Source organism: Lipophrys pholis (assembly GCF_963383615.2).
Source record: "Lipophrys pholis genome assembly, chromosome: 2".
Taxonomy (NCBI): domain Eukaryota; kingdom Metazoa; phylum Chordata; class Actinopteri; order Blenniiformes; family Blenniidae; genus Lipophrys; species Lipophrys pholis.
Genome location: NC_137636.1, coordinates 34,962,407 through 34,982,509, shown reverse-complemented (window position 1 = coordinate 34,982,509; position 20,103 = coordinate 34,962,407). Strand labels below are relative to the sequence as shown.

At 44.9% G+C, this 20,103-nt stretch overlaps 2 protein-coding genes across 4 annotated transcripts; both read right to left on the bottom strand.

The window, feature by feature from the left end:
• Window positions 1-263: 263 nt before the first annotated feature.
• Window positions 264-7,821, bottom strand: ubap1lb (ubiquitin associated protein 1-like b). Of its 2 annotated transcripts, none has more exons than XM_080491446.1 (6): window positions 7,788-7,821; window positions 3,727-3,948; window positions 2,692-3,225; window positions 1,614-1,820; window positions 898-999; window positions 264-810 (listed from the first exon to the last, which is right to left on the bottom strand). In XM_080491446.1, exons 2-6 carry the CDS (start codon window positions 3,826-3,828, stop codon window positions 676-678), a joined length of 1,080 nt encoding a protein of 359 aa, XP_080347572.1. In that variant the 5' UTR covers window positions 3,829-3,948; window positions 7,788-7,821; the 3' UTR covers window positions 264-675. The 2 variants fall into 2 exon arrangements, with proteins under 2 accessions (XP_080347572.1, XP_080347573.1); XM_080491447.1 differs by having other exon boundaries at window positions 2,803-3,225.
• A 311-nt stretch (window positions 7,822-8,132) lies between these two features.
• On the bottom strand, window positions 8,133-14,671 carry pdcd7 (programmed cell death 7). Of its 2 annotated transcripts, XM_080493555.1 has the most exons (6): window positions 13,743-14,665; window positions 11,322-11,460; window positions 10,963-11,193; window positions 10,785-10,872; window positions 8,478-8,547; window positions 8,133-8,397 (listed from the first exon to the last, which is right to left on the bottom strand). In XM_080493555.1, the coding sequence occupies exons 1-5, from the start codon at window positions 14,571-14,573 to the stop codon at window positions 8,517-8,519; spliced, it is 1,320 nt and encodes a 439-aa protein (XP_080349681.1). In that variant the 5' UTR covers window positions 14,574-14,665; the 3' UTR covers window positions 8,133-8,397; window positions 8,478-8,516. The 2 variants fall into 2 exon arrangements, with proteins under 2 accessions (XP_080349681.1, XP_080349680.1); XM_080493554.1 differs by lacking the exon at window positions 8,478-8,547 and having other exon boundaries at window positions 8,138-8,397; window positions 13,743-14,671.
• Between the last annotated feature and the right edge of the window lie 5,432 nt (window positions 14,672-20,103).

Below are 20,103 nucleotides of genomic sequence, written 5' to 3'. Positions count from 1 at the left end.
CACTTAGGTCTGGGTTGAACCAGAGAGTTGATAACCTGCTTGGTAGTAAAAGTCAGGATCGCGTGTGTCTGGATTAGTCAACCCAGGAAACACAAAGAGATCCTGGATATGTTGATCATGGTTGGTGGTAAAGGCCTCTGGTCTGGGAGAAAGAGGAATGGCGGTAAAATGGCGGTACCGATCGCAGTGTTTTGCTGTCAGCGCCATCACATTTTCATCAATACAATATTGAAAATGACTGAAAAACCAGAAGACACATGGGCATGACTGAATGTTTAAAACACTGTTTATTACAGCATCCACCACATTCTCATCTTTGAATATATGATTCAAACTCCAAATAGAAATGTCAGACAGATTTTAAAAGAAAACACTTGGATTGTTTGAGGTGATGCAGCCTGAGAGTGTAACTACGGTTCAGAAGCCTGTTGATACTCGGGGAAATACCACCGCTTCTTTAGAATTAGAAATTAGAAATGGTACCAGTGTAATTATTGCATTGGCTTGAATTGAAATCCCGTATAACAACTCAGCAAAAGTCACTTGTGTTTTCCTCTTTTGGGTGATTTGATCTACTCAGTCTTCAACAGTAGATTTGGGTTTTCATTTTAGCATTTCATCTGTGTGACTAACAACTGTATGTGCGTGCGTGCGTGTGCGTACATTGCAGCTGTATCAGGCCACGCGTGTCATCAGCTCCTCCAGAGCTCGCTCTCGGTGGTTTTCGTGGACCAGCAGCACTTCTTTGATGGTGCTCTGCTGGAAGCCCATCTCATTGAACTGACTCAGCAGCTGAAGGAACTCCTCCGCCTCAACGGGAACAAACACAACGATCAATTACATTTTAAATTCAAGCACATTTAGTGAAGTTTACGTCTGATATGAAGACTGGCTCACCTTTGCTTCACAGTTTTGGAACATTTCAAGAGCCTCTTCCACCTGAGCCATGCTGTAACCGAGCTGACACAGGTGGTCGCATGCCACCAGGTAACTCCAGACCTGAGGACACACACACACACACACACACACACACACACACACACACACACACACACACACACACACACACACACACACACACACAGTTGTTAGTCACACAAATGAAATGCTAAAATGAAAACCCAAATCTCCTATTGAACACAGCTTTTGAAAACTATTAGCTGAAGTATTTTAAAGAGTTCATGCAAAAGTGGTTCTGTTTTGTTTGTGCTGTAATTTGACTGAAACCAGACGTGTCTCTGATATCAGTGTAGGGAAATGCAGTCTGTGCTGGGGCTCAGACGGGCAGACGGACCTCCATTTATTCTGTGACATGAGGAAACATAATGCCGAGCAAGTTGTGGATAAGGCAGCTCTATTTTTACACGGCTTACGGAGGCTTAGTTTACTGTTTCAGTCTTCCGTCGTGTGTTTGTTCTCTATTTTCTGCATCCTTTTTGAAGGACATTTCTATTAATATAGAGCCAAATGTAAAATGCCTTGTCAGTGAGAAAGGGTAAATCTCATTCACCTAGTGGACATTGTATAGCTGAACATCTGTAATCATGTCTTCACCGCTCAGCTGATGCTGTCCACCACCATTAAGGTTGTCGTCTCCCAGTAGCGACACTGACCTTATCTGGGCTCTGGTGTCCTGTTCTCTGCAGGGCAAGTATGGCCATATGTAGGGGGTATCCCCGAGCAGTGACGGCCTCCAGCAGTTCTCTTTCTTCTGGGCTCAGCGCTGACAAGAGTTCTGCTGCTGAATCCAAACCAGAGGAGTGGAGGTCCCATGGGGCCGGGGCAGCTGGAGAGCCTTCCCCGCCTGGTCTGATCGGTATCTAAGAGAAAGTGTACTGTAGTAATGTCGGATTCTGGAGAGGCACTGACATTTCATGGATTCAACCTGAACACAAAGTGATTGCTGTTATGATAAATGGCTCAGTCTTGTCCCCCTCTCCGTCTTTTTATTTTTCCTTCTGATCTTTTAATCAAGGTATTAGCAACAGATTTTAATGATATATTTCTTCAGTAAAACCAAAAACAGTTGACTTTAAAAGAAATATAATTGCTCCTGGTGCAAATCAATTCAGCTAAAAAAAAATTTAAAATCCTCATCCTTTTGCAAGCAATATAATTTAAAAAGAAAGTTGTAGTTACAAAAAGGTATGAGTCCCTTGACTTTGTGCTTTATTTGGCTGCAACACATCTGACCCCTGTGAAGCAAAGAGTTTCTCCTCAAACTGAAGTCAATCAACATGGTCTGATTTCGGCAGGGTTTTGCCTGCAAAGTCACACTTCAAGGTCACACAGTGGCTATGATAGTAATGGTACTTCACTGCAATAGGGCAGCTGTTTAACAGCTGTTGTTATCTCCGCCACTATTAACAAAAGGGAGTAACAGCAGTTACTTGCTGAGAGTAAAAGTCAGTGTGTACTGTTTTATCATTTCTGCACTGAACATGGTCCATCCTGCAGGCCAGGCCGGACCCTCAGGCAGGCTGCTTTTGGCCTGTGGGACATGGGATTTATAGAGCCTGCAGCCAATACAATGCCCCCCGCCCCCCTCCCCCCCCCCCCCCCCTCCCTCCGAACAGAATTCACATTCTTCTACCTTTATCGTTGGAGAATTCAGAATTTGGTGGTAAATTGCTTTCTTCCTAATGGATCAAATGATACTTTTCATTGTAAGCTCTCCCTCAGCAGCCTCACCATGCGCGCTGTGTCTTTGGTGGTGGTGAGGAGTCTGTGGTCTGATGAGGCTCTGGAGCTGTGAGAGAGCTGCTCTGTGCTGCCATCATGCTGTGAGGACACGTGACGCACCGAGAGAGAGCGATGGCGCAGGTTCTTCCTGCGTTGGTGTGGCAGGCTGCTCAGACAGGCAGGAGGGTTGAGAAGGTCGGGGACGAACGCTCTTTGTGTTTTCCTCTGACCCAGCTGCCCCTCATCGCCCGAGCACCCACTCGGTGTGCTGCCCTCTCCTTCCTCTGCACTGGCTGAGACGGCCAGCTTGCTGCGCAGCACTATGGGGTTGAGACTGTGGGAGCGTCGTCGAGGGTTGGGCTCCCAAAGGTCAGAGCTGTGACAGCTGACCACGCGACTCCGCTGTGAGCTGCTTAACGTCATCCAGTATGGTGGACATGATGGCACCAGCCCTGAGGAAGATGTGCAGTCCTGAGGCTGGGGCTGGCTAGAGAAAGCACTCTGGAGCCCCGTCAGCACCCAGTTCTCCAGGCTGAATTCATACTGCCACAGAAACACAGAGGTCAGCCGTCTGCACAACAAACATTGGAGGTTGTTCATATTGAATATTTCAAGATTTTGTTTTTTTTAAAGTTAAATACAAAAACATAAACAAGATTGCACATATTTCCAATACCACATAGGTCCTGTCCTGAGCTTTTTTCTAGATGGAAAAGATTTGTCCCTGGATATGTTTCCAATATTAGATAATAGTTGTTCCCATATCTGACACAGTATCGAGTTCTGGAGTCCAAAACAGCAGCCTAACTATGACTTTTTGTTTGTTTAAAAATGCATGTAATGTGATTTGCACTTGTTTTATTTGCACAGTATATTGAAATATGATGCAAAAGTGTGAAGAAGTGACGTTCATAAAATAATTTTGATAAATCATCAAACTCCTGCACATGCTAAAACCATGTGAATGTGCCACGCTCTGTCAATTATCATTGTGAGCTTGAAGCATAAAGGAAGGGAGAAGTATGTAGAGAGACACACACAGACCTGTGTGTCCTGCAGAGTGGTCAGGTAGTCTGGGACAGTCACTGTCAGGTCTCGTTGAACTTCCTGCACAGCTGCTGGAGTTCTCAGAGGGACACCATCCATGCTTTTGGGTACACGGTCTTACAGACAGGCTCCTTTGAGAATTATCTGGTTCTACTTCACTTCTAATGCTGCTCAGAGTGACAGCAGTACCGTTACGGCAACTTCCAGTGTGTACAGCAGCTGAAAAGGAACAAATCAAGTCAGTTCACAACACAACACATTTGCTGAAAGTAGGGCTGGGCGATACGGTCTCAAATCAATTTCACAATATATTGAGCAGTTCAGCTCGATAACGATAAATGGACCATAACTACTCCACTGTGCCCCCAGCTCCAAAAAATGTTTGGCCACTAGATGTGGTAGTTATATTGATAGTATGACTCACCTGGACCTATTCATTGCCACTTTAAGGGCTGTAAAGTAAAACTACACTGTCTGAACATTAAGAAAATACAAATTAAGTACTTTTAGTTAAGATTTATTGAAGAGCTGATAAGCTCAGATTACTTGAAATGAGAATGACTGAATACATTTAAAAGTATAAAATAACTTAAATTTCATGCAAATGCAAAGTATTAAAAATACAATCTCTAAATCCGGATATTACAAAGAGCTTACTCGAAAATGGCCACATTCAAGTTGTCAAGTAATCAGGTTCTCTATAACGTAGAAACAAGTTGCATCCCTTGTAAACTTCAGGCCATGTAGTACACATGCCAGGCCTTTAGGGGAGCTGTGACACACCAAGCACACCAAAAATGCAGAAGACTTCAGACCACATAGAAATTTAGAAGTAGACTCCTGCTCATAAAACACTATATAAAGCCACGTTTCCACCGCACAAAAAGTCCAGAGAAGGAACGGAGCGGTTCGGCGCGGTACGGCAAAGCAGACCCCGACCGAAATTTAACTTGCGTTTCCATGGCAGAGGGGAGGGTTAAAATGTAGGCGGGCTTTAGAGCTCCGCAGATATGTGACGTTGCAACAGTAATCTCAGCCGGGGCGACTGATCTGGACCTTATGAATCCTCTGTTGTTTACATCCTCCGCTTTACACTAGTTGTTTAGTTATTTTATTATTATTTTTTGCAGCCACAGAGCTGCAGCTGCAACTTCCGTGTTGGTTCTGAGAGAGCCGGAGCCATTCGGTGCCGGTGTCACGAAGCCGGTTGTGACGACTGCAATTTCCGCATGGAGGCAGAGATCGCAGACGCGATGCCAGGACAGACACCGGGGCTCGGGGCTCAGACCAGCTCAGGCGTCCCGGCGCACCGGCAGATTCCCAGCGTCGGGGAACCAGAGCGGCACGCGACGGTTCACGCAATGGAGCACCGGCCAGCGACGCAACGTGACGAGCGGACTCGGCAGCGCATCGGTTACGGCCGTAGTGTCTGCTCTCGAGTCCCGGTCTCCGTCCTGCCTCGCGTCAGCTCTTTGGGGACCAACATGAAAGTTGCGCAGCAAAAAACTAAACAAATAAACTAACCAGTGCAAAGCTGAATATGTTAACAACAGAGGATTCATACAGCCGACATATCAAAATATTGAGGGCGTGTAGTAAGTCACTGACCAATCAGCAAACTGCTCCTCAAAACCGTTCCATGGTCCCGAGTACCCCGGCGGAGGGGTAGCGGAAAAGCGTCCACCTTTGGAGCGGTATTTTCCGGAAATTCCCAAATTCTTGCGGTGGAAACCCGAACCGTAAGGGACTATACCAGTCCATTCCTGCACTTTTTGTGCGGTGGAAACACGCCTTAACTCTGGTTCTATAGGTCTATGGCCCCGCTCCTCCTGCTTCTAGAGTCAGTAGCTTCTGCAGCTCCACCGCTGTCGTCCGTGATTGTTGTGGTTATTAGGTGACATTGCGGACCGCGGTGGCGGGAAGAGGGGGGCGATTACTTCATCTTTTTTCAACAGATTGGTCGTCTTTGCTGACGAGCTGGGGTTTTAGAATTTCCCCACTCTGGGACCCGTGTTCACGGCTTACTCGTGTGGACAGCCCCTTAAACACAGAATATATCGGAATGGGCAAAAAGACGTTGATAATTTCCCTAAATTTCAGTATCGATATATTTTAGGTTTATCGCCCAGGCCTAGCTGAAAGTCTTGAAATGTTTTGAGGAGAAATCACAGGCCACCCAGAGGATGAACTTTACTGCATTTCACACCAGGATGAATCATTAAAAAGTGTTGAAGTTCCATTTATCTTGTCAATTTGAACTTTGCCAGGTTCAATAAAAAGATATTACACTAATTGTAGACTGCACTCCACAGGCATGTATAACGTCCCATTCAACATTGTAGTTTAGCTCAGATCAGGTGGATCAGGTGCAGGAGCTGAACTCTAAATCAGATTTAGTTTCCCAGAAAGTGTGCGGGCCACATTGGCGCGAGTGTGTACCTCAGTGGGAAGGTGCTCTTGTGTGACGCACTTGGCATTCATTACAATAAACATGATTGCGGTTCACATGAAGGTGCAGATGGCCCTCACACATATCCAGCCTGAGTGATGGACGTCAATGGTGACGCTGATCAGCCAGCAGAGACAGATGGTCTCTAATCTCATTGTGTTGTCTCTGTGCTGCCTTCTCAATAGCATGAGTGACTACAGGAGCTCACGTATCAAACCAGCCTCCATTGATTGACTTTAAAACTTAGGTATTCTGTACTATTTTCAGCCCTCTGGAAAGGCTCAAGTCATCTGATTTTTTTAATGCGGCTCTGATCGCTCATTTTGACTCTTAAATAAAAGAATGGTTTATCAACTAAAATATGAAACACATGCCAACATGTCCCTAAACAATAGAGGATTGTGGTTCAAGTGCCAAACAGCTAAAATTACAGCCAATAAAATGGTCTAAACTGCAGTTTTGAAATGTCATAACTGCAATATAAACTATAGTTTGGGTAAATATAGCAAAACTTTATTCTGTCAGTGTTGTTTTTGGCAGCCATTTTAGTGTTAGTCTTCTAGATGAAAATGCTTTTTTAGTTATGATCACATTTTAGTCATTTCTCATCATTAGTCATTTAGTCATCTATCTCAAAAGGTTTCAGTCTAGTTTTACTCAGTTTCTGCTGTGTATCATTAGCTTTAATTTCTAAATAATGAGAGTTTGCCCAGCTCTTATGTGTGTGTGGTTGAGTTTTCAATTCAATGCCATTAAAACCATCAGTCGGCTCAAATGTTTGTCTTTGGGAGACGACCGTTGGAGTATTTGGATGGAACTGTCATGTGAAGCTCAGAAGTGAAAGTAAAACTGAACAGAAGAGTCAAGCCAGTTGGTCTCAAAAGGTTTCTAAATGTCCACTTCGCTGAATTTAGACAATCAGAGCAGATTCTCATCAAGGTGAGACGACAACTTGTTATAGACTGAAAGACAAACAGCAGGAAAGACTCATGAATGGAGCCTATTTCTCCTCATCACTATTTCCATGCACTGGCCTGCAGCTGATTTATCCATTAATTGTTCCCATCTCAGCTCTGTAGAAACTATCATATTATTTGGCTCTACATAGGCTTCATATCAGGTGCATTCACACACTAGTGACTAAGCATAAAAGAAGAGAAGAGGCTCAGTCTCTCTTCAAAAACTAAAGTTGACAGACCACCCACCACTATTTCCATCTCGTCAATGAAAACACACAAGTCTCGTCGTGTTTTAGTCAAAGAGCCGGTTAGATCATCCCGTCTCGTTATTATGGAAAAAAGGGAAATCATTGCGATATCATCGTTGACAAAACCAACACTGGTCAGTGTGATCTTTTAGAAGGTTGAACATGCTGTGCAGCTCTCTTCTGGTCTTTAAGGTTTCCACACTCAGATCATTAGTTGGCACCAAATGACAAAAGAAACAATAAGAAAATTCTTAAAAAGCTGACTAAAGTCCAAAACAGAGGGCTTTCAGCTTTAACTAGACTATAATTCACAGTTTAACTTTTGAATTAACACTTTAAATTGTGCCTTAAATCAAACTCGAAGCTTTATTCTATGGACTCATGGACGGAGCAGGAGCTTACCTTGGTGTTGTTGGAGCAGCAGTCACACTGTGAGGCTGACAAGCTCTGAACTCTCCAGATTAACCACAGCATTAATCCCAGAGTAACCCCACCATCTGACTCACCACAGAGCCAAAATCCGTTAGCCAGCCAGCCACAGAGCCACAGGACATTTACAGGCACCAACTATTCTCAAACCGGTTTTTACATTGGGAGAAACCACTGCATGAGAACAGGTAAACTCCCCACAGGAAGGACTGTGTGACAAGTACAAATGGAAGGAGGACATGACAGTGAAGAAGTACAGTCACATGGTGCACTATTTTTACAGGTCGGCAGCCAAAGACATCAAGTGGACAATAAAATGAGATAGGACTGCTTTATTTGTACTTCATGGGGAAAAAAAAGATTCACAATAGGAAAATATAAAATTCATCCTCCGTTCTTCAAAATCATGACAGATATGAGGAGGAGCAGCAAGGTGACAAAGCTTCAGGTGGACAGATCGTCAACAGGCTGCAGGGCTGAGGCCCAGGCCTCGTCTGACGGAGGCTCCGGAAAGACCCAGCCTGCAGGAACTGCGGAGCTGTTTGGATGATGTGCAGCGACCAGGAACACGTCCCACTCCTTCCTGAAAGTGACCCCAGAGCACACGGCACGTCAGACAACAGGACACCTTCTGATTGCGCTCCGATACGTTGCAGCCTTAACTTTAGGGTTTTGAATGGCCCTCGCCGTGTTTGTAGTCGTCTAGAGACGAAAGCCAGAACTTCTACAGGCGCTTCATGGACAGAACAGACGTCACATATTAGATTGGAATGCAAAAACCAGACGCATGTCAAAACACCTTCCTGTGGAGTAGCCATGGGAAACTCAACTCCTTGAACTGCCTCAAGTACGGACGGGTATGATAAGATTTTGACCATTCCATCCAGGATTTGGTTCTTTATCGATTCTCATTTGGAAATGAAACCTGCAGTATTAGTTTTTTCCATTTTCTCTGACATAATTTTAAAAACTAGGCTGGTTTTATTAAAATACTCAACACAATACACAAAACCACACACCCAAACTGCAAAACACCTCGTATATCCTGCAAAATGAACCACCGCAGCCGAAACTGCATAGAGCATTATCAAAATCAAACTTCTGAACCAAACTGTTGGCATAATAAAAAGCATTCTCATCTTTAGTATATTTTACCATATCACTCATCAAATTGTAGAAAATTCTTCAGATTGTTTACATGTGCAGAATTATTTGCAGATACATTGATTTATTTATTGCTGAAAATCTGTCAATATGGTGTATTCCAGTACACTGGCAAACCATGTTTCCTGTAGTGTACTGCAGTCAATGTAGTACACACATCCACACCTGCTCGTCGGAGCTCTTTGGTTCTTTGAGAGTTTCTCTGAAAAGTCACATTCTAAAGTTGTTCCATTATGATTCGGTTTCACTTGTAATGCAGGTTACTTATGCAACCTGCATGGTGACGTCAGCCGCCCCCGCTGGAATAAAGGGAATCATTTGCAAATTTGGGAACGAGCTCTCAACAAGAACCTGTGTTCGATTCCAATCCCAAGACTGAAGGGTTTATGAGTTGTTCAAAGTGAACTGGGTGTCTGAGTTGTCTAAATCATTCGAGTCAGTTGCGCATTTCCTCACTGACTCAAATGTCAGAGTCACTTGCATATGTGTACCATTTCCAATAAGGACAGATTTACACCGGTTGGCTTTTCCACACAGTCAATGAGAAATGATCTGAGCTCAGGCACTCCCTGAGGGAATAGCCAATCAAAAAATAAATAGAAAAAGAACAAACAAAGGTGCGTCTTTAAAATGAATGAAACATATTTGAAAGAATCTTGTACTACTGACCACTCCAGACCAAGTGAACAATTCGTTTGAGCGCCTCACCAGCTGACTGGAGCATGTGAATGAGTTACTGGATGCGACTCACGGGTTTTGAACTTCACTTCGGTGGAGAGGATGTTGGTGTCATGGCGGACTAAAGACATCTCTTGCATGATCTTCTGAGTTGCAACCCCCCCTCCCTGACTGCAGTCCCTTTTCCTCCTAATCCTGCTCCTTTGAAAACTCGGTCGTCGCCCATAAAGATCTGGGATCAGTTTTGGAAACATTTTGGATTGCAGGCTATATTCTGGCGATGTACCGCTTCACCCCCTCCATGTCAGACGTGGCTTTTCGGGCCTGGCGTAGTAAAACAGTTGTTAAAGATTTATTTGTGAAAAAGATGTTTCCCTCCTCTGATCAATTGTTGGAGAGTCATTGTTTTATTTGCATATGTTCCTTTATCCTGTTCCATTACGATCTTTGGTACTCTTGTACTCTGGTTGCTTTCATTGCCCCATATTTGTCCATACATCTCATGTACGTCACGAACATGGTTGGAGTTATGGGGTGGTGTCTTATATTGATGTACTCCATAATGTTGGCTATGATTGTTTATTTCTAATTGACCATTTCTGAGCCCTCTAGAAGGCAGACTCCCTCCTAGGTGGCGCAATAAAGTCATTCCAAGGAAAGAGATGGAACAGTTCCTCTTTTAAGGCGTAAGAAAAGCGTGGTAAGGGAGGTATGGTTGTTTTCTTGCCCCACAAGAGCAACCAGGAACACAAACACAAACAACCGTGTCGAGACTGAGCCGTTATCGCCACTGTCCGACACTAAAGCGAGAGCACCCAGAAGTAGATGAGCTCCACATCCGGTTTAAAACGCGGAAGTGTGAAAAAGGTCTATTGCTTAGGTTGATTCAAAATGTCCAGCACAAATGGCCTTTAATTCAGGAATTTAAAAAATGTTTGCACCGTGTGTAAATATTGTGCATTTGTTCCATAGTGGTGGTATAACTAGCAACTTTTGACTTATTGTGCATTTTTGAATAGGATAATACTTTTATGAAGCGCATGAACCCATTTGACCCCTTCTGTGTGTGTGTGTGTGTGTGTGTGTGTGTGTGTGTGTGTGTGTGTGTGTGTGTGTGTGTACACAAACCTGAGCTGTATGAGAGCATGCAGAGAGTGTTGAGCCTGTGTGTAGTACTGAGTGAAGGGCTGCAGGATGAAGTCAGCAGGACACTCCTCTGTCACACACAGAGACACACACAAGTTCTTAAAACACCACTGAACAGCTTCTTGTCTCCAGTTGTAAAACGGTGTAATAAGTGTGTTACCCCCAAACAGGAGGGCGTCAGCAGTGCGTCTCCTCTGGAGCCGTCGCTCCGTCTCTTTCTTCACTCGTCTGTCCTGCTCTCTCTGTCGCTCTCCCTCCTGCTCTCCTTCCAGCATCACCATCAGAGCCTTCTCCTCTGCAGAGTATAGCACCGTCCTCCTCTTCTGCGTGCTCCTCAGCTCCTCCAGGCTGAGGCTGAACTGTCCATCACACTGCTGCTCTGTGCCGATACCTGCACACATGACGCAGGCCTTTTTTTTTTTTTTTTTAACCCACTTGATTATTTCTGCGTGAACAAAAGCAAACTATTTCACTAAATCCATGCAAACATAATCTAAAGCTGAATGGAGTGAGTCTGACCTCTCCGAGAAGCTGCCTCCTTCCTCAACCTCCGGAGCTTCTCTAGTGCTCTCAGCACATCCTGCATCCTCTTCAGATCGGCCTGCTTCTTCCTCACCTCACACAGGACAGAGTCAGCAGCCAGCTTCAGCTCTTTCTCCTGGTACAAGAGCACATCAGCATCTTATGTTCCACAACAACAATGAGCACATTCGAAGATGATGGAGAAAAAAAACCCCTTAATCTTTAACAGCCTGTAGAAATGAAGTAGAAAACTATCCACACAGATATGTGCTCTAAAATGAATGGAAGTTAGTCTATTTTGAATGTCGAGTACCGTATTTTCACGACCAAAAGGCGCACCGTACTAAAAGGCGCAGTCTCAGTTATGTGTGCCATTACTGCATTTAACACACACATAAGGCGCACCTGCTCATAGGGCGCGGGTTCCATGCCCACACTTCCCCCTTTAACGTTCTCATGGTGTCCGCATTACAACAACACACACACACAAGCATACAAGTGTGCGTATTTAAAAATAGAGCGGGAGCAAAACTGAGTTTGGTTGTGCTTTATTTAAGTATTGATTACAAAGTACTAACATTTTTTTTACCTGTAATCGTCATCAATCAAACCCATCGAACTCCTCGTCCTCTGTTTCTGAATTGAACAGCTGCGCTAAATCTCCATCAAACATACCAGGTTCATTTTCTTCACTGTCAGAGTCACTTTCCGTGCCGTGCGGCTCCTTGGAAATGATGCCGGCTTTTGCGAAAGCTCGAACAACAGTGCCAGCAGACACGCTAGCCCAAGCATCTACAATCCATTTGCAAATTGTGGCATAACTCGCCCGGCGCTGCCTTCCACTCTTAGTGAAACTGTGGTCTCCATCGGTCATCCATCGCTCCCACGCCGCTCGCAGCCTTACTTTGAACGGCCGGTTCACACCGATGTCCAGCGGAAATGTTCAATTTTCATTTCTTCTGCTAGCGTTACTGCTTTTAGTCGAATGGTGACCGTGGAAACGCTTCTCCCACTCGTTCTTTGTGCGATGATCCACTGCTCGAGTCTTTCCTCCAACTCGGGCCACCTCGCCTTATGTCCGCGGAAACTCAGCTGCGTCTTCTTCACCTGTCGGAGCTCGTTTTCCAGCTTCCTCCACTTGCGAACCATCGATTCATTAATCTTAAATTCTCTCGCGGCTGCTCGATTTCCATGTTCCTCCGCGTAGCCGATGGCCTTCAGTTTAAACTGTGCTTCATAAGCGTGTCTCTTCGCCATTTTCAGGGTTGTTAAAACAACGATGTTCTGCATAACGCACATACCCGTTCATTTATATACAATCCACGCCCACACTTCCCCCTTTAACGTTCTCATGGTGTTCACTACTACGTCCGCTTTACAACAACAACACACACATAGGGCGCACTGCACCATAGGGCGCGCCGCACATTTTGAAGAAAATCTAAGACTTTTATGTGCGCCTTATAGTCGTGAAAATACGGTACTTTGAAATATAACAGACAAAGTACAACTACGTTTATTAGTGAAATAAAACATACAACTCCAGAAGAAGTGTGTTTAAAAATGGGTTCTGAACGTAGACATTGTAAATATACACTACCGTTCAAAAGTTTGGGGTCACCCAGACAATTTTGTGTTTTCCAAGGAAAGTCACACTTTTATTTACCACACGAGTTGTAAAATGACTCAAGCTGCTCAGAGGAAGCTCAGTTTGATAGCTTCTCTAAGCAGCTGAACTGTTTTCACTGTGCTCACATGATGGCACAAGGGTTTTCCATCAGCCTTCTGACACAATGAGCAAACACATTGGACCATTAGAACACTGGAGTGATAGTTGCTGGAAATGGGCCTCTATACACCTCTGGAGATATTGGACCAAAACCCAGACATTTGCAGGTAGAATAGTCATTAACCACATTAACAATGAATAGAGTGTATTTCTGATTAAAGTTATCTTCATTAAAAAAAAACAGTGCTTTTCTTTCAAAAATAAGGAGATTTCTAAGTGACCCCAAACTTTTGAACGTAGTGTATATGTAGAATATATGCGGGGCGCAGTGGTTAGCACTCTCGCCTCACAGCGAGAGGGTCGTGGGTTCAAGTACAACCCGGGCCTTTCTGTGTGGAATGTGCATGTTCTCCCTGTGTTTGGGTTTCCTCCGGGTACTCTGCTTCCTCCCACAGTCCAAAAAACAAGCATTGAGGTCAATTGGTGATGCTAAATTGCTTAAATGGTGTGGTTGTTTGTCTGGCGACCTGTTCAGGTGTATCTTTAGGACCCTGTGAGATGCATTGTTAAACAAACAGTTTAAGAAAGTGAAAACTGGAGGCTGCAGAGAAACATTAGTCTTTTCAAAAGAAACAAAGTTAACGTCGTTCATTAAAGGTTTATCACGTGTACCTGCAGCGGCCTATTACCTTCTTCTTCTCCTCCACCTCGTGGATCCTCTTGATCCTCCACGCACTGACAGCAGCCTCCCTCTCGGAGCGGCGCTCCTCCGCCTCCCTCCGCTGCAAGAGCCGCAGTGTGCGGGCTCGGAGCCGCCGCCTCCTCCTCCGGGCAGCGCAGCACGCCTCGGCCTGCAGACCCGGGGTTCGGTCCAGCAGACCCGTGGCTGCGTCCGACAGACCCGGGGCTCCTTCACACAGCTGCTTCAGCACACGGTCCGCCCGCCGGTCCGCCTCGTCCCACTCGCCACCGAGCATGCGGCGCCGCAGCGTGTCACAGCAGACCTGGAGCTCGCGGACATGTCGGACTGTGAGGTACAGAGCCTCCCTGAGGGCAGGGGTGGACCTGCTGGGTGGGCGCTGTGGGCTCCGGGCCTGTCTGCTACGGGAGAATCGCTGGAGCCACCGGGCGTCCAGCCGCCTCTGCGCGGCCCTCTCGTCCTCCGGCTCTGTGGCTCCGTGGCCGCCGGGGCTCAGGCCTCCCCGCTGGAGCCCCACTCCTGGTTCCTGTTCGTAGCCTGTCACTGGTCCGAGGTCGTAGCTCGGAGGACCAGGGGTGAACGGGCCGGAGAAAGCCGGGAATGTGCCCGCGGTGCAGTACGGGTTTCCCGGGAAGGGTCCCGCAGCACAGCCGCCGACAAAAGCGTATGGAACGGAGTGGCTGTAGTCGTAGGGACCAGCTCCGCCTGGAGACTGTCCGAACGTCTGGCCGCCATAAGCTGCAGAACGTCCCGGAGGAGGCCCTCCCGGGTCCGAGGCTCGCGAAGCCTCGTAACGGTACGGCGCAAACGAACCGTCCATGACCCACTCTACTTCCTGCCTTTCTTCCTTTCTTCTTCTTCTTCTTCTTTTGTTTCATGGCGGTTGGCATACATGATTGGGCGCATTACCGCCACCTACTGAATGGGAGCAGAATGGTTTTTAATCTGAATCCTATTTACTAACCCTGTTTTTTCTAAAACTCTGAAGATGTCCTTGTATAGGATGCCTTCCGAGTTCCTCCTCAGTATTTCTGTTTTGTTCAGTTTTATTTTCCGTCTGTCGAGTGCTTCTTTGAGTATTTCTCTGTGGTGATGTTACTGTTGACATTGTGTGTGTATACGTGTAGGATTGTTTCCTGTGTTCCGCAGTATACGCACTTCCCTGTTGGGTGTTTATGGATGAGGTGTCGTGAATCATTTAATCTTGTATGTCCAAATGTCATTTGAGAAATTATGTCTTCTTTTTTGCTGTTTCTGCTGCATTCTCTCATCTCTCCCACTTTGTTTTGAATGTTGAAATAGTGTCTGCCTTTATTGTTGTTATTCCAGCTTGCTTGCCACTTCTTTTTTCATATCTATCTTTACAATGCTCTTTATTTCAGCTTTACTGTACCCTACACTAATTCCGAGTCCCTCCTTCCCTGTTGCCCTCTTTGCATACGTATCTGCGAGTTTGTTTCCTTCTCATCCTGGAACCCAAATAAACTGAACCTGGACTGCTATCGTGCTTAACCCTTTGTATTGTGTGCTATCTCTAAAACTATATCCTGTCTTGTTTCTGAATTAAATTTTCCGATACTGCTGGAATCTGACCCTATTAACACCTTGTGTGAACTGACGTCCTCCACCCAACTCAGTGCCATAAGAACTGCTAATAACTCCCCGGTGTACTGCTAAGTTTTCATTTCTTCTTTTGTTTGACACAATGCCGAACTCTGGAACTACGAAAGCAATCCTGACACATGTCATTTCCTGTTTTAGATACATCTGTGAATATTTTTTAGAAACTGTGAATATTGTTTGCTGATGTATTTGTTTACTGCACTCTCTTTCCCACATTCCCTTTTTTCATTGTTTAACAGACTTGAGATCTACACTCGCTCCGTCTAGTGTCCACGGTGGAACAACGGAAAACGCTATAATTTTACTCACACGTTTTCAATGTTCCATCCAAAACTGCGATTTCTTTTTTTCCCCCTTCTCTTTTTCTTGACATGTTCTGAGTAATGTTTGGGTCGGATGATCTTCCCCGTGTCCCTTTAAGTTTGCCCAATAAGTTAGTGGTATTTGCTCCCTTCTTAAGTCCAGAGGCGTCTCACCCGTCTCTACTTGTATGGCTGCCGTTGGCCTTGTTTTTGATGCTCCACACCTCACCACAGTCTTAAAGCCTTGTTTTTGATGCTCCACACCTCACCACAGCCTTAAAGCCTTGTTTTTGATGCTCCACACCTCACCACAGTCTTAAAGCCTTGTTTTTGATGCTCCACACCTCACCACAGCCTTAAAGCCTTGTTTTTGATGCTCCACACCTCACCACAGCCTTAAAGCCTTGTTTTTGATGCTCCACACCTCACCACAGTCTTAAAGCCTTGTTTTTGATGCTCCACACCTCACCACAGTCTTAAAGCCTTGTTTTTGATGCTCCACACCTCACCACAGTCTTAAAGCCTTGTTTTTGATGCTCCACACCTCACCACAGCCTTAAAGCCTTGTTTTTGATGCTCCGCACCTCACCACAGTCTTAAAGCCTGGCTTTTGGATGATGTCTCGTTTCTTTAACAGTGTTTTTGAAGCCGATTGGTAAATCAGACATCCATAGTCCAGAACAGACCCGATCAAACCAATATAGATTATTTTCAATGATATTCTATGTGCTCCCCAATTCTCTTGCTTTTAGACATCTAATAATATTTTTAAAACATTTTACACTTTCCAATAATTTTGTCTGTGTTTTCCAAGTGATTTTTTATTTTTTTTTATCAAACCTAATTCCTAAATACTTGAAACAGTCTACTCTTTCTAAATCTTGCTCATATAGTTTAAGACTGGTTTGATTTGGTAAATTCCTATTTGTGAATATCATGACTTTTGTTTTTGTAACAGTAAACCTGAAACCCCATTCCAGTGCCCACGATTCTATTTCTTTAATTTCTTTCTGTATTTCTTTTATCATGAATTTAATGTTTGGTCCCCTTTTCCATATGGCTCCATCATCTGCAAATAATGGAACCCCGGTAGAGCTTCTTGTTTATTTCATCCATCACGACTGTGAATAAAATTGGGCTGATAATACTGCCTTGAGGAGTTGCCAACCCTCCCTGTGATCCTCGTGTCTGTGAGTAAGTGCCCTATCCATTGCAACATTATTCCTCTTATCCCCTTGAGATATGATTTAATTAACACTCCCTCCTTCCACATCATATCGTACGCTTTTTCAAAATCAAAAAATACCACGACTAGGTTTTCTTTGTTAACCCGGGCCTTTCTTATTTCATGCGCTAGTATTAGGGCAGGATCTACAGTGCTTCTTCCTTTCCTGAATCCACTCTGGAAGTTTTTTTTAGTTCTCTTCTAGTTTCTAAATAATATGTTAATCTTTCATTAACCATTTGTTCCATAGTTTTACCCACATGAGAGGTTAGAGCTATGGGTCTGTAGCTTTCTGCCAACGTTGGATCTTTTCCTGGTTTAATAGGTACTATTATGGATTCTTTCCATTGAGGGGGAAGATTCCCCTCTTCCCATATCTTATTATAAAGTTTTAATAAAACCTCTTTACTTTGATTAGTAAGATTTTTTTAACATATATGTTATATTGTCTTTTCCTGGCGTTGACTTCCCAGCTTTATCAAGTACTTTGTTCAGTTCTGTCATTGTAAATTTTATATTAATTGCATTTTCATACTCCTCTTCCTTCCCGTGGGCTCTCCACCTGCAGGAAAGGTTGTTCATCGGTGCAATGTGATCTGGGTGACGGTGCTCAGACTGCCACCCCCGCCACCCGGAAACGGATAAGCAGGAGAAAATGGATGGATGGATGGATGGATGGATACTCCTCTTCTCTCTTTAGTACTTCACTGTTCCTTAATATTGCTTCTTCTCTACCTATTTGTTCTTGTTCACTCAGGTTGCCTGTGCTATGCACTTTAACAAATGTTTGTACGAATAAAATTGCTTTGTCTTTATCTTGTGTTTCTAAGCCTCTTTCATTTTTCTTTCCTGGGTATCCATACTCCCTCCTATTTCCATGACATTTTTTTTAAATCGTATTCCAGACTCTATCGAGTGGTGTGCTCCTACCCAGTGACTCACAATATTTTCTCCAATATTCTCTTTTTGTTTTCATTCTTACTCTTCTCACTATTGCCTGCTGTTTCTTATAATCTATTAAATTCTAAACACAGAGGGTTTTTTTTTTCAATACTTTAAAAGATTTGTTTCGAGCTTTAATTGCTTTACTACATTCATTGTCCACCACACACACACACACACACAGCCAGGGGGGCGTGGCACGAAAAACCTGCCCAGTGTTGTGGGAATTGACTGCCTCCCACTGAACCGACCCCCAGTCCCTCCAGCTTTTCGCTTTAGCCCCGTTTCCACAGTGCCCCTTGGTACCAGTATGGGTCGGGTGGGAACCGGTTGTTGTGCACTTCCACTGACTCGGAACTGTTACCAACCGGTACCATTGGTAACTATTTCTCGCTACCCCTCGCTACCCCTCCGCTTGGGATACCAGGCGCAACCTGCCGGATATGAGGGGGAGGAGCTTCAACAATGCCGTCTGCTGATTGGTCCGTGACAACCGCTATTCTCCCGGCAAGCCCGCCATTTCGAATCAGTTCTCCGGCAGCAGTCAGATAACCAGTATAGCCTCGTTTGAAACGTTAAAATGTCTATGGACCCATTGTCCACTCAGGAGGTGCAGACGCTCCTCTCCATAATCGGAGAGGAAAACATTCAGAAAGAACTGGACGGGGCGGTGAGGAACGAGAAAACTTTCCGCGTGGTGTCGGAGCGGATGGTGTCCCACGGCTTCAGCAGGAGCCCCGCTCAATGCCGTGCCAAAATGAAGAAACTGCGGAGTGACTACCGTAAGGAAAAAGATCACAACAGCCGCAGTGGGTTCCAGAGGAGGCACTGGCAGTGGTTGGACGCTATGGACCTAATTTATGGCCACAGACCGGCCAGTCAGGGCAGAGAAGCCGGTGTGGACAGCGCCACGGCCCTGCTGGAGTCTCTGGTGGAGGGAGATGGTAAGTTTTTAAACTCTGAACTGTGTTTACAACCACCACTGTTGCCATGTAATTATCCACAACTGAAATCCATCTGTGCTTTTTGTATCCAAGCAAGGCGCGAGCCAGTTAGCTTTAGCATGCAGCTAAGCTAGTGAGCTTCAGCCCCAGTTATGTATGCTGTCTGAACATGTGGTTTGTTTACATTTCTGCAGGAGGAAGTGAGTCGATGAGTGAGGATTTCACCTCCCCTGGGCCCAGTCGTGTGGACGGGCGGTGCAGCACACCGTCACTAGCAACACCATCACCACCAGCGTCACCACCTCGTGCAGGGGTTGGAAATGTCCTTTCCAGATGATAAGCCGCTACTTATTTTTTTCTTTTTTTTTAACATGCTTTGAACCCTGCGGCAGATGACTCGGCTTTTTAAAGGTTAACAGCTTCATGCCGCTGGTAGGTGGGTGATGCGTTCAGGTGCATCACGTAACTCCTACATTTCTTTTTCTTTTTTACATTTTTGAATTTGGTGGCTGCAGCTTATATTCCGGTGCGCCCAATAGTCCGGAAATCATGGTACTTAAAATAATTTTATGAAAAGGTCAGCGATGATCCAGGTGGGAAAAATCGTACCTTTTTGTATAAACTTTGCCCGCTGGGTTTCAAGAAGCAACTCAACAACTTCAACATCAAACCTGAGACCGCACATTAAACCCAGCTGGCCTTTTAAGGTGGCTGGCATATTTTCCTTTGCACCTTAAGGACTACTGTCCGTTTTTGTTTTAATAATTCCTCATTCTAAAAGACCAAGCAAGTTTTTCCTCATGTTTTTGAGAATATACTGTCGGGGTGGGAAGCTGCAGCTGCTACTAGTGTGGACTGAATGGGTGGCAACAATGGAGAAATGCCAGTATTCTGAGGGTAATGGCTCGCAGCAACATATTGAAAAAAAAAAAGAACTATGAACTAGTTCATTTTTGAAACGGTGAATTTAGAACTATGAACTGAAATAGTTCAGTTTAAAATTTGTGAACTGAAGTTTGAACTAGTTCCTGTATATATGCTTTGGTCGTGGCTTTCATGGCCAGCCTGTCAGCCTCCTCATTCCTTATAATACCCGCATGTGCTGGAACCCACATAAACCCAATTTCAATCCCCTGCGTTCTAACCTCTGAATGCTCCGCCATTACTTAAGACAATAGACCTTGTCTGCTGTGTGACATCCCTGAACTGAGGTTCAACAATAATGCCACCGAATGACTGCACAGCAGAGCCTTGCTCATCCTTCTCACCCACTGCAATGCCATCAAGATGGCATACATTTCAACTGTAAACATG